The sequence below is a fragment of the Oncorhynchus masou genome, chromosome 12 (genome assembly GCF_036934945.1).
Source record: "Oncorhynchus masou masou isolate Uvic2021 chromosome 12, UVic_Omas_1.1, whole genome shotgun sequence".
NCBI classification, from domain to species: domain Eukaryota; kingdom Metazoa; phylum Chordata; class Actinopteri; order Salmoniformes; family Salmonidae; genus Oncorhynchus; species Oncorhynchus masou.
Window position 1 is genome coordinate 6,988,048 of NC_088223.1, and position 15,168 is coordinate 7,003,215.

Below are 15,168 nucleotides of genomic sequence, written 5' to 3' on the forward strand. Positions count from 1 at the left end.
GGCGTTGTCTGAGCTGTGCCAACCTGCCAGTCAGTGAGTTTAGCGGCGTTGTTTGAGCTGTGCCAACCTGCCAGTCAGTGAGTTTAGGGGCGTTGTCTGAGCTGTGCCAACCTGCCAGTCAGTGAGTTTAGGGGCGTTGTTTGAGCTGTGCCAACCTACGGAGCAGCTGCTGCTGCCTGGCCTTCAGCTGCCGTTTCTCCTGCGCCCGCTGGCGCTCGCTAGAATGCAGCTGTCCCAGGTACTCAGTGGCGCGTGTCAGGATGGCCACCTTGGGCGTCTTGGGGCACTCTGCCAAGCCGGGGACCTCGTCCCGCAGCGCCAGGAAACGAGAGCGCAGGTCATTGCGTCGTTTCCGTTCCAGGAAGTTGTGTGTCTTCCGTTTGTCCGTGTCCTCGTAGTCGGAGGACTGGGGGCTGCAGGGGTGACAGGAGGATAATCGAGGAGAGGCAGACGGGGATCCACAAGGGGAGGGTGTGTTGGCGTCAGATGATTCCGACCCGATGGTTGCTACGGCGACATGTGGTTTGCTCTCAGAGTTCTGATTGGATGTGGAGGCGGGGTGCAGGTGTGGCTGGGTGCTAGAGAAGTTATGAGAAGAGTTTGAGGGCTCGTGTCGGACCCTCTTTCTGGGGAGGGCGGGGGCTGTGTGTCCGGGGAGGGCGGGGGCTGTGTGCGTGTCCGGGGAGGGCGCTGCGTAGTTGTGGTGCTGTTGGTGGATAGAGATGTGGAAGCGTTTCATACACGGGTTCAGAGCATCCGCCCGGACCATGATTGTCACCGGCGTCCGTCTGTTTAGCCCGCCGCCGCGTCCCCCGGTAACTCTGCTCTTGACCAGCCGTCGGGACTTGTACTGCTTGTGTTCCACCGTCACCACATCAATCTCCTCTTCGTCATCATCGTCATCATCATCGTCGTCGTCATGGTCACTAGATTCGTCATCTGTTGGAACAATGAATGGAGCAAGTTAGTGACCACAGCAGAACAATGTGACAATAAGCATGATGTTGATTCCAGAAATCCCTTTTCGTGTACCCTTTTTAACCATGTCACCATGTTTGATTATCAGCTGTTGTCAAACACACATGGATCTTGAAAAAATATGACTCTCTTCCTCGATATTTCGGCAGCAAATTCAACGAGCTGAAAAGACAGATTGAGTACGAACATTCTGGCATTTAAAGCATACCCCTTTTTTTTCTATATTTCACATACTATAAAAAGTTATATTTTTGCCTACCCATAATGCCCTACTATTTAGAACGTAGATACAGTTATTTAGACATGGCCACACATGCGCACACACACACACACACACACACACACACACACACACACACACACACACACACACACACACACACACACACACACACACACACACACACACACACACACACACACACACACACACACACACACACACACACACACACACACGGGAGGTTGGTAGCACCTTAACAATGGGGAGGACGGGCTCGCAGTTATGGCCGGAGCAAGACTCACTGGAATGGTATCAAATACATAAAAAAAAAACGTTTCAAAACACTCAGTTCCACCCATTATTATGAGCCGTCCTCCCCTCAGCAGCCTCCACTGAGCTCAAGCTCTCTCTCCGGGTTATTCATCTCAGCCATGTGTCATGAGAGATAGACAGACAGACACACACACACACACACACACACACAGAGAGAGAGAGACACACACAGAGAAATAGACAGAGAGCGAGAGAGAGAGAGCGAGAAATAGACACAGAAATAGACAGAGAGGGAGAGAGACCGAGAAATAGACTAGAGGTCGACCGATTAATCGGAATGGCCGATTAATTAGGGCCGATTTCAAGTTTTCATAACAATCGGAAATTGGTATTTTTGGGCGCCGATTTGCCGATATAAAAATATATATATATACCTTTATTTAACTAGGTCAGTTAAAGAACACATTCTTATTTTCAATGACGGCCGAGGAACAGTGGGATAACTGCCTCGTTCAGGGGCAGAACGACAGATTTTCACCTTGTCAGCTCGGGGGATCCACTCTTGCAACATTACAGTTAACTCGTCCAACGCAATAACGACCTGCCTCTCTCTCGTTGCATTCCACAAGGAAACTGCCTGTTACGCGAATGCAGTAAGCCAAGGTAAGTTGCTAGCTAGCATTAAACTTATCTTATAAAAAACAATCAATCATAATCACTAGTTAACTACACATGGTTGATGATATTACTAGATATTATCTAGCGTGTCCTGCGTGGCATATAATCTGACTGAGCATACAAGTATCGAAGTATCTGACTGAGCATACAAGCATACAAGTATCTAAGTATCTGACTGAGCAGTGGTAGGCAGAAGCAGGCGCGTAAACATTCATTCAAACAGCACTTCCGTGCGTTTTGCCAGCAGCTCTTCATTGTGCGTTAATGCGCTGCTTCCGACCCTATCAACTCCCTAGATGAGGCTGGTGTAACCGAAGTGAAATGGCTAGCTAGTTAGCGCGCGCTAATAGCATTTTCAAACGTCACTCGCTCTGAGCCTTCCAGTAGTTGTTCCCCTTGCTCTGCATGTGTAACGTTGCTTCGAGGGTGGCTGTTGTCGTTGTGTTGCTGGTTCGAGCCCAGGGAAGAGCGAGGAGAGGGTCGGAAGCTATAATACATCTAATAGTCAAAGGTACATGAAATACAAATGGCTACAAGACCATGGTGCTTGCCTACGGAGCTGTGAGGGGAACGGCACCGCAGTACCTCCAGGCTCTGATCAGGCCCTACACCCAAGCAAGGGCACTGCGTTCATCCACCTCTGGCCTGCTCGCCTCCCTACCATTGAGGAAGTACAGTTCCCGCTCAGCCCAGTCAAAACTGTTCGCTGCTCTGGCCCCCCAATGGTGGAACAAACTCCCTCACGACGCCAGGACAGTGGAGTCAATCACCACCTTCCGGAGACACCTGAAACCCCACCTCTTCAAGGAATACCTAGGATAGGATAAGTAATCCTTCTCACCCCCCCTTAATGATTTAGATGCACTATTGTAAAGTGGCTGTTCCACTGGATGTCAGAAGGTGAATTCACCAATTTGTAAGTCGCTCTGGATAAGAGCGTCTGCTAAATGACTTAAATGTAAATGTATAGAGAGAAATAGTCCTATAAATCCTATAATAACTACAACCTAAAACCTCTTACCTGGGAATATTGAAGACTCATGTTAAAAGGAACCACCAGCTTTCACATGTTCTCATGTTCTGAGCAAGGAACTTAAACATTAGTTTTTTACATAGCACATATTGCACTTTTACTTTCTCCTCCAACACTTTGTTTTTGCATTATTTAAACCAAATTGAACATGTTTCATTATTTACTTGAGGCTAAATTGATTTTATTGATGTATTATATTAAGTTAAAATAAGTGTTCATTCAGTATTGTTGTAATTGTCATTATTACAAATAAAAAAATACAAAAAAATAGTCTGATTAATCGGTATCGGCTTTTATGGTCCTCCAATAATCGGTATCGGGTTTGAAAAATCATAATCGGTCGACCTCTAAAATAGACACACAGAAATAGACACAGAGAGAGTGAGAGAGAGAACGAGAAATAGACACAGAGAGAGAGACCGAGACCACTGCACAACCAGACCAATGCCCCTCCGGCTCCAACTCCGGCAAAGAATGCCTGAACATGAGTCACACATACGCCCAGTCCGTGAGCAGGCCCAACCCCCACTCTAGCCCAAGCCCACTCTAGCCCAAGCCAATGGTATGTATCAGATGCTCAGCAGACTCTGCTCACACTTACTGGCCTGAGGCCAAACCACACCACTATAGAGCACAAAGCCTTCACTATCTCATGCTGGAATATTCAAGGCCTGAGGTCATCTGCCTTTGGCCCAAAGAGCAGGAATCCAGACTTCAAAGAAATCTGAAATACAGACCTTGTCATCCTACAAGAAACATGGTATAGAGGAGATGGAGCCACTGGTTGCCCTCTAGGTTACAGAGAGCTGGTAGTCCCATCCATCAAACTACCAGGTGGGTGGTACAGAGGAGATGGAGCCACTGGTTGCCCTCTAGGTTACAGAGAGCTGGTAGTCCCATCCACCATACTACCAGGTGGGTGGTATAGAGGAGATGGAGCCACTGGTTGCCCTCTAGGTTACAGAGAGCTGGTAGTCCCATCCACCACACTACCAGGTGGGTGGTATAGAGGAGACAGACCCACTGGTTGCCCTCTAGGTTACAGAGAGCTGGTAGTCCCATCCACCACACTACCAGGTGGGTGGTATAGAGGAGACAGACCCACTGGTTGTCCTCTAGGTTACAGAGAGCTGGTAGTCCCATCCACCACACTACCAGGTGGGTGGTATAGAGGAGACGGAGCCACTGGTTGCCCTCTAGGTTACAGAGAGCTGGTAGTCCCATCCACCACACTACCAGGTGGGTGGTATAGAGGAGATGGAGCCACTGGTTGCCCTCTAGGTTACAGAGAGCTGGTAGTCCCATCCACCACACTACCAGGTGGGTGGTATAGAGGAGATGGAGCCACTGGTTGCCCTCTAGGTTACAGATAGCTGGTAGTCCCATCCATCAAACTACCAGGTGGGTGGTATAGAGGAGATGGATCCACTGGTTGCCCTCTAGGTTACAGAGAGCTGGTAGTCCCATCCACCACACTACCAGGTGGGTGGTATAGAGGAGACAGACCCACTGGTTGCCCTCTAGGTTACAGAGAGCTGGTAGTCCCATCCACCACACTGCCAGGTGTGAAACAGGGAAGGGACTATGCTAATATTACTGCATTGTCGGAACTAGAACTAGAAGCACAAGCATTTCGCTACACTCGCATTAACATCTGCTAACCATGTGTATGTGACAAATAAATTTGATTTGATTTGAATTTGGTGTAGAGCAGACCTAACTCACTCCATTCAATTAATCAAAACTGGAGCATTTTACATTTGGCTAGAATTTCAAAAAGAAAATGATCTTAACAGAGAAAAATGTCCTCCTGTGTGCTACGATATCCCTCCACTAGAATCCCCATTTTATTTTACTTTATTTCACTTTAATGAAGACCGATTTCCCGCTCCAGGGCAGAGAAGCTGTCATTTCCAGGCCCAGGGACATGTACTAGTCTGTGACCTAAATGCCAGAACCGGACAGGAACCTGACACCCTCAGAACACAGGGGGACAAACACCTACCTGCAGGTGACACCATTCCCTCCCACATATGCCCCCCAGGGCACAACTACGACAACATAACCAACAAAAACAGGTCACAGCTACTGCAGCTCTGTTCCACGCTGGGTCTGTACATAGTCAATAGGCTTTGAGGGGACTCCTATGGTAGGTACACCTATAGCTCTGTTACATCCTGGGTATGTACATAGTCAATAGGCTTTGAGGGGACTCCTATGGTAGGTACACCTATAGCTCTGTTACATCCTGGGTATGTACATAGTCAACGGTAGGCTTTGAGGGGACTCCTATGGTAGGTACACGTATAGCTCAGCTGTTACCAGTGGTACTGTAAACTTCTTTATCACTGACCTCAACCCAGAGTCTCTCAGAGCCTTCACAGTCAGGCCCACTGACACCCCTATCAGATCAGAGCAAAATCACAGTCTATTTGAACAGAGCAACACTCAACCACGAGGCATCAAAGCCCAACCGTATGATCTCAAAGAGAAGACAGGATATACATGTGGCCACTGCCCACAAAATGAGCTGGAAACAGAGCGGCACTTCCTAACCCCTTCCTTCCTTCCTTCCTTCCGTCCGTCTCTCTCTCTGTGTGTCTCTCTCTCTCTCTCTGTGTCTCTCTCTCTGTGTCTCTCTCTCTGTCTCTCTCTCTGTCTCTCTCTGTCTCTCTCTCTGTGTCTCTCTCTCTGTGTCTCTCTCTCTGTATCTCTCGCTCTGTCTCTCTCTCTGTCTCTCTCTCTCTGTCTCTCTCTCTCTGTCTCTCTCTCTCTGTCTCTCTCTCTCTCTCAGCCTTGTGTCAACGTGTGATTTTTAACACTGGGCCTTGATGTAACAAGCCAATGTAATAATAGTTGATATCAGCTCCAACTCTGGACTAGACACCAAGGAGACAGTGGTACTACTGCTGCTCCCTCAACCCATCCCAAATGGCACCCTAGTCCCTATATAGTGAACTACCAATGTAATAATAGTTGATATCAGCTCCAACTCTGGACTAGACACCAAGGAGACAGTGGTACTACTGCTGCTCCCTCAACCCATCCCAAATGGCACCCTAGTCCCTATATAGTGAACTACCAATGTAATAATAGTTGATATCAGCTCCAACTCTGGACTAGACACCAAGGAGACAGTGGTACTACTGCTGCTCCCTCAACCCATCCCAAATGGCACCCTAGTCCCTATATAGTGAACTACCAATGTAATAATAGTTGATATCAGCTCCAACTCTGGACTAGACACCAAGGAGACAGTGGTAGTACTGCTGCTCCCTCAACCCATCCCAAATGGCAGCCTAGTCCCTATATAGTGAACTACTTTTGACAAGAGCAAAAAAAAAAAAAGAGGGCAGTAGTGGACTATATAGGGACGAAGTGTTCCATTTGGGATGCTGTTTCCTTGTAAATTGAAAGAGAAAGACACCAAAGTAATTGATTCCCTGTGGATTCGGCTGCTGTTGAAGTGGTAATAGCCTGGAGATAAATATAATGGGAGGCCAATGGGCCAATGGGAGGAGGTGATTATAGGCTACAGTGCAGAGGCCCGCGGAACAGATCCAGCTCGTTTCGCAATTTAAAATGGTCTTTTGATCAATTCAAGTTTTAATGTCACGTCCACAAGTACAGTGAAATGCCTTTCTTGCAAACTCTAACCGCAACAACGCAGTAATCAATATATATGCAGCAGAAATAATAAGAAATATGAAGAAATATCAATACCACACTATATACAGGGTCAGTTAATACCATACTATATACAGGGTCAGTTAATACCATACTATATACAGGGTCAGTTAATACCATACTATATACAGGGTCAGTTAATACCATACTATATACAGGGTCAGTTAATACCATACTATATACAGGGTCAGTTAATACCATACTATATACAGGGTCAGTTAATACCATACTATATACAGGGTCAGTTAATACCATCCTATATACAGGGTCAGTTAATACCATACAGGGTCAGTTAGTACCATACTATATACAGGGTCAGTTAGTACCATACTATATACAGGGTCAGTTAATACCATACTATATACAGGGTCAGTTAATACCATACTATATACAGGGTCAGTTAATACCATACTATATACAGGGTCAGTTAATACCATACTATATACAGGGTCAGTTAATACCATACTATATACAGGGTCAGTTAATACCATACAGGGTCAGTTAATACCATCCTATATACAGGGTCAGTTAGTACCATACTATATACAGGGTCAGTTAGTACCATACTATATACAGGGTCAGTTAGCACCATACTATATACAGGGTCAGTTAGTACCATACTATATACAGGGTCAGTTAATACCATACTATATACAGGGTCAGTTAATACCATACAGGGTCAGTTAATACCATCCTATATACAGGGTCAGTTAGTACCATACTATATACAGGGTCAGTTAGTACCATACTATATACAGGGTCAGTTAGTACCATACTATATACAGGGTCAGTTAATACCATACTATATACAGGGTCAGTTAGTACCATACTATATACAGGGTCAGTTAATACCATACTATATACAGGGTCAGTTAGTACCATACTATATACAGGGTCAGTTAGTACCATACTATATACAGGGTCAGTTAATACTATATACAGGGTCAGTTAATACCATACTATATACAGGGTCAGTTAATACCATACTATATACAGGGTCAGTTAATACCATACAGGGTCAGTTAATACCATACTATATACAGGGTCAGTTAATACCATACTATATACAGGGTCAGTTAATACCATACTATATACAGGGTCAGTTAATACCATCCTATATACAGGGTCAGTTAATACCATCCTATATACAGGGTCAGTTAATACCATACTATATACAGGGTCAGTTAATACCATACAGGGTCAGTTAGTACCATACTATATACAGGGTCAGTTAGTACCATACTATATACAGTGTGCTCCCGAGTGGCGCAGAGTTAAAATAAAAAGGCATATCTCAGACTGGACAATAAAAATAAAAGATTAAGATGGGCAAAAGAACACACACTGGACAGAGGAACTCTGCCTAGGAGACGAGCATTCCAACTAGACACTAATGTACTTGTCCTCTTGCTCAGTTGTGCACCGGGGCCTCCCACTCCTCTTTCTATTCTGGTTAGGGCCAGTCTGCGCTGTTCTGTGAAGGGAGTAGTACACAGCTTTGTACAAGATCTTCAGTTTCTTGGCAATTTCTCACATGGAAAAGCCTTCATTACTCAGAACAAGAATAGACTGATGAGTTTCAGAAGACAGTTATTTGTTTCTGGCCATTTTGAGCCTGTAATCGAACCCACAAATGCTGATGCTCCAGATACTCAACTAGTTTTAAGAAGGCCAGTTTAGTTGCTTCTTTAATCAGAACAACAGTTTTCAGCTGTGTTAACATAATTGCAAAAGGGTTTTCTAATAATCAATTAGTCTTTTAAAATGATAAACTTGGATTAGCTAACACAACGTGTCATTGGAACACAGGAGTGATGATTGCTGATAATGGGCCTCTGTAAACCTATGTAGATATTCCATTAAAAAAATTATCAGTTTCCAGCTGCAATAGTCATTTACAACATTAAGAATATCTACACTGTATTTCTGATCAATTTGATGTTATTTTAAATGGACCCAAAAAAAATATTTCAATAACAAGGACATTTCTAAGTGACCACAAGCTTTTGAACTGTAGTGTGAGATAAACAGAGTAGCAGCAGCTTGTACAGCAGCTTGTACGTGAGTGTGTAGAGTCAGTAGACATGTCAGAGCATATCATGTGTGAGTGTGAAGGGTGTGAAGGGCCCTGTCACTGTGCATAGAGACTGTGACAAAACGTAAGAATTCAAAAAAGGGTCAATACAAATACAAGGTTAACTCGGATCGTTCGTGTAGCTATTTTATCAGTCTTATTTCTTGGGGGATAGAAGCTGTTCAAGAGCCTGTTGGTGTCAGGCGGTACCGCCTGCCGTGCGGAAGCAGAGACAACAGTCTATGGCTTGGGTGGTGGGGAATCTAACAATTTCCCCTGGCCTTCCTGCAGCACCTCCTGATATAGAGGTGCTGAATGGCAGGGAGCTTGGCCGCAGTGATGCACTGGGCTGTACACCACCCTCTGTAGCACCATGCGATGGAGGGCAGTGGTGTTGCCATACCAAGCAGTCAAGATGCTCTCAATGGTACAGCTGTAAAAACTATTTGAGGATTTGAGGGCAGATGACAAACCTTTTCAACTCCCTGAGGGGGAAGAGGCGTGTTTGGACCATTTTAAGTATTTAGTGATTTGGACACCGGGGAACTTTCGATCCGCGCACCGTCGATGTAGAGTCCCCCCCGTTTCCTCTAGTCCACGATCAGCTCCTTGGTCTTACTGACATTGAGATTGTTTGTTCTGGCACCACACCGCCAGGTCTCTGACCTCCTCCTTATAGGCTGTCTCATCATTGAGGGAGAAGTTGTTGTCATGGCACCACACTGTCAGGTCTCTGACCTCCTCCTTATAGGCTGTCTCATCATTGAGGGAGAGGTTGTTGTCATGGCACCACACTGTCAGGTCACTGACCTCCTCCTTGTAGGCTGACTCATTGTCACCGGTGATCAGGCCTACCACCGTTGTGTTGTCAGCCAACTTGATGGTGGTGATGGAGTCATGAGTGGCCACGCAGTCGTGGGTTAACAGGGAATACAGGAGGGGACTAAGCACACAACCCTGTGGGGTCCCCATGTTGAGGGTCAGTGTGCCGGAGGCGATGTTGCCTACCCTCACCACCTGGGGTCGGCCCGTCAGGAAGTTCAGGATCCAGTTGCAGAGGGATGTATTCAGACCCAGATTCCTTAGCTTGGTGACGAGCTTAGAGGGGTTGAACGCTGAGCTGTAGTCAATAAACAGCATCCTCATATACGTAGGTATCTAGCTGGATGAGGGCAATGTGGAGTGCAATTGAGATTGCGTCATGGATCTGTTGAGGTGGTATGCAAATTAAAAGGGTGTCTGGGATGATGGAGTTAATGTATGCCATAACGGGCCTCTCAAAGCACTTCCTGATTACAGATGTGAGGGCTACACGGTGGTAGTTATCGTGGCATGAAGCCTTAGAGTTCTGCGAATGCTCTGATTACGTACCCTGGAATACATTCAGGTACCGCAGCCTTGACCTGATTAAAGACCTTTCTCACGTTGACCTCAGAGAGCGAGATCCTCTTGACCATGAATTAAAAACAAATCTGCCCCCCCCCAAAAAAACAACGAATCCGGCAAAAAATGTGATGTTTAGTGCCAAAAGGAGCCCTCATCCAATATTCTCCATTGGGAGAATCTGTTTTTCTGTCGTCCCGTCCATTAAGTGCTGTCAATCAATATTATCCAACGTACCAGTTACAGCCAATCAGAGCTGCTAACAGGGGTGCAGGGTATGTCTGCCCGCATATTGGCTCTTTCACAAAATCAGATCACTAAACAGCCTCATACACCAGAGCGTGCTTTGTGCTTAACTCAGCGATGACTCAAAGAAACACTATGGACTCAGTTCTGGGCTATCAGAAATGCTATCCTGTCAACATCTGGCCTGCAACATGGCTTGTTTTCGAAGTCTGCTGAGCATCATGATCCAAGTCATCAGTACAGATCACTCCATGATGTCAGAGTTTTTAGATAAACTGAAAAGCTAACTTTGGAACGAGATGAAGTCACCACAGAGGTGATGCAGTTTATTTACAGGGAGTTGTTCTCTACTGATGCAGGGGAGAGACGTGTCTTCGAAAAGCAACCGAGAAATGCCATGCATTAAAAAAAAAGGTTCATGTGTAGAAAAATAGCAATATAAAACAAGACAGAAAATAACTAAATGATAAAGAAAGAGAAAACAGAATATGATAAAACTACATAACACCAAGTTTCGCAACGTAGTTTGCATTACATAATACAACAGTCCAACTACACCGGGGAAATAGAGCCACAGTTCAGCAACCCTCTCTTTGTAGGCTAAAAAACAAAAAAACAACTGAGATAAATTGTTTCCTACGTGTAGAAGAAAGAAGAGATGAAGCTATGTACAATGGACAGGAAAGTAGAAATTCATGAATTATGGTAATTTTCAAGCACTTAAAAAAAATATATATATTTTTTAGCAACGTTTCATGTTAATAAAGTTGCTTCATAAGATTAGAATTGTGTTTGTGTCTTTTTTAAATATATTTATATATATATATATAATTTTTTTTTTATATATATATATATATATATATATATATATATATATATATGAGGTTTTAGGAAGATCAAACCCATGTAGAACATGTCTGACCCCCCTGTTAATAGCCTTTTTTTATTTTTATATAAATCAAAAATGTCTGGCCCCTTAAGAATATAGTTGAATAACCCTGCTATATACCATTATCATGCATGAGGTCAGATAGAGATAAGGACATATTGGTTCCTTGGTATCTGTCTGTCAACTAGTACTGATCTGAGACCTATTCTGCATTTTCCATTAAAACTCCATTTTCCTTTCAAAACACTTCTGTGCTGAACGAGTGTACGCCTTCCTGCACTGAGGAATCACTCATTCCTAGCTTTCTGGCACCCGACCCCCTTTCATACAGTATTGAAATAGATGATACTACATGTATGACTTAATACATATGAATATCAAGCCTGGTATGAAACAGTGTCACACATTGCGAGAGATTTTAACAAGGTGAATGAACCATTTTATTACTGGTCTACTAGTCCAAAATCAAATCAAATTTTATTTGTCACATACACATGGTTAGCAGATGTTAATGCGAGTGTAGCGAAATGCTTGTGCTTCTAGTTCCGACAATGCAGTAATAACCAACAAGTAATCTAACTAACAATTCCTAAACTACTGTCTTATACACAGTGTAAGGGGATAAAGAATATGTACATAAGGATATACAGAGCAGCATAGGCAAGATACAGTAGATGGTATTGAGTACAGTATATACATATGAGATGAGTATGTAAACAAAGTGGCATAGTTAAAGTGGCTAGTGATACATGTATTACATAAGGATGCAGTCGATGATATAGAGTACAGTATATACGTATGCATATGAGATGAATAATGTAGGGTAAGTAACATTATATAAGGTAGCATTGTTTAAAGTGGCTAGTGATATATTTAGTCCGTCACTAGTAAGTTGACCAAACCCAACTTCTGACACAATTGGTGCCGTTGCCACTTCCTTTCAGGAAGGAATGCCAAGACTCTGCACTGCAACAAGTCTCCATTGTGACATTCCACACACATTAGACAGAGAGAGACTAGTCACATGCCAACCTAAATACCTACACTGCAGACCAACGCAAAGTCGCTCAATGAAAAAAAGAGAATGTAGAGAGAATATTTATTACAAGTTATTCAGCTTATCCAAGAAGCGATATTTAACACACATACACACACACACACACACACACACACACACACACACACACACACACACACATATATATATATATATATATAAATAAAATGTAACGTGTTTATTTCAATGCAGTTGAGGATGAGGAAATGGTAAGAACATTAAAGTGAACCATAAATTATACTTGAAAAGGGAGAGTAGGCCAGGACACTGTTCTCTCTAGCAGCTGGTGTCTTGGACCATAGCCAATCAACAGATGTTTCAGATGGGAGGGTCATTTTCACAAAGCAGCGGGGGCTGCCAGGGGCAACGCAGCGGGGGCTGCCAGGGGCAACGCAATGCAGACACTAAGCCTTCAGCAGACACATTACTACCAATACTGTTCAGAAAAACACATTGTGAAAACTGCCACCTACTAAAACTTTGTGGCCAGTAAGGTCACTTATGGCAAATTGGCTGCATCCACACTTATGATTGACATTATATAAGAGCTTTTCATTCTCAGTTTCACAGTCCAATGTTGAACTTATAACGTACCTGATGAGTCTGTGTGGGTCCCTGACCAGGAGGACACCGACGGTTTCTTAAACGTTCCCCCGGTTAGCGGGAAGGCGAGAACAGCAGCCGGGTCCATGCAATCCGTCGCCAGGCTACCGAGAACTGGAACAGCCGCGTCCACTGGCACCGTCACGCACTGCGCCCTCCCGGTGGTGGTGATTGCAGCTCCCAACGCCTGCATGGGCAGTTTGTTCGGACAGGAGGCAAGCCGCTCCCCGAAAACTTTCTCCAGCTGCTTGCCCGCTGAGAAGCCGCTCCACATGCAGTCCTGTACGATAATGGAGCTCAGGTTCCCCAAAGCCTCGTCGGCTGAGCTGAGTTTACACGGCACATCCTGGTCGTCCTCTTGACCCAAAAACTGGGACACCCACTCGAGTTTGTCCCCCAGCGAAGGGCAGACCATACCGACCCCGGCGGCCCCCTCCAAAGTCCGGATAGGGGACATGGGCGGGGTTGGTACTAGTTCAAATTTCTTCCATATGTCCTCGCTGGGCGCAGTGGATTTAGAGAAATCCTCGTCTGGATCGTGGTCGTCGTAGAAGTAATGTTGATAGTGGTCGTACTCCATCTCCCAGCCGGACTCATAGCGAGAGGCAGTGGTGGAGTTTATGCCCGGCATCTAGAGGTCAGGGCAGGCGTGGTTGAGGAAGCGCACTCTTCAACTGTGAACTGATCTCCGTTAAGACTATCCTACCTCGGAACAGAGAGACTTGGAATCAGCCTAGCACGTTGGACTGCTATAATAAACACAATAGTCTGTTATGATAAAACTACATGACACCAAGTTTCGCAACGTAGTTTGCGTTACATAATACAACAGTCCAACTACACCGGGGAAATAGAGCCACAGTTCAGCAACCCTCTCTTTGTAGGCTAAAAAACAAACGCTTATAACACCCTGTATGTCTCTTTCGGGTTACGTGGCTAATAAAATGTCGTTTAAATGGTTGCCAAAACAACAATTCCCAGATGTCTCAATAAATAAATAAAAGTTTTGCGTCTTCAGAGCAACACAACGTTTTACGGTAGCCAAAACAAACCGTTATCTCACAAAGCATTGAGAAAAAGCAAGAGAGCAAATAAATCCCAATCCACTGGTAGGCCTAAATCTGCCATAATTAAATAACAACAGGCGTGTTCACAAACCCCAAACTTCTGAAAACACTGCGATGTATGCTATCTAGTAGTGGGCTATAGTAAATAACTAGAACACACTTCCGTCCGGGGATGGAAAAAAAATAAAAATGTTATCTTTGTTAAATATTTGAATAATCCTTTTAGCGTTGGTGAAATTGAACGGGCGTCTACTTAATGAAGTCCTATAATGCGTAGTAACCAACACAGCGACGCTGAAGCCTCTTGCGGTAAATTACACTCAATAAATAGCTGTTGCTTTCAGTTGAACGCTCACTATTTGACTAGTACGCAGCTTTCGCACCAAACTGGAAAAAGTAACTCGTAGGTCTACTTTCCAAATCCAGTAATTTAGATAGATTTCACAATGGACACTTGACAACCCGACTAGTGCACTATGTGATGCGGGAGAGAAAGACGGTGGTTTGCATAAAAGGCGTGGGGAGAGTAGAAAAGCCACGCCTGCCGTTTAAAGGGACATAGTCATTTCCAAGGAGTCCTTTTTCCCCCCAAGGATGTCATGATGCAACATTACAAGACTGTGATTTAATAACCACGTGACCATGATATAGACCTCACCCGAACCCACGGCTGGTTCACCCTGCTGTGCGTCAAAGCTGAGACCGAGAGACAGATATACAAGCCGGGCTCCGCCTGCTATTCTGCACTGAACATTAGACAAAGTCTCCAGCCAGCAACCTTCGCTTCTCCACTCTGCACCTTAGACACTGTCTATACACACCCTTCTATATAACTACTGTCCATACACACCATTCTATATAACTACTGTCTATACACACCATTCTATATAACTACTGTCTATACACACCCTTCTATATAACTACTGTCCATACACACCATTCTATATAACTACTGTCTATACTGTCTATACACACCA

The 15,168-nt window shown here is 44.6% G+C and overlaps 1 protein-coding gene across 1 annotated transcript in view; it reads right to left on the reverse strand.

The window, feature by feature from the left end:
* The window catches only part of LOC135549496 (protein L-Myc-1b-like), a 17,233-nt gene extending 2,563 nt beyond the window's left edge, over positions 1 to 14,670 (reverse strand). The window contains exons 1-2 of the mRNA XM_064979498.1: positions 13,116 to 14,670; positions 1 to 939 (exon numbers count right to left, since the gene is read on the reverse strand). The exon at positions 1 to 939 is cut by the window's left edge and continues 2,563 nt beyond it. Of these exons, the coding sequence (XP_064835570.1) occupies positions 128 to 939; positions 13,116 to 13,755 (1,452 nt within the window). The 5' untranslated portion in view covers positions 13,756 to 14,670 and the 3' untranslated portion in view covers positions 1 to 127. The remainder of the gene's footprint in view (positions 940 to 13,115) is intronic.
* Positions 14,671 to 15,168: the final 498 nt, after the last annotated feature.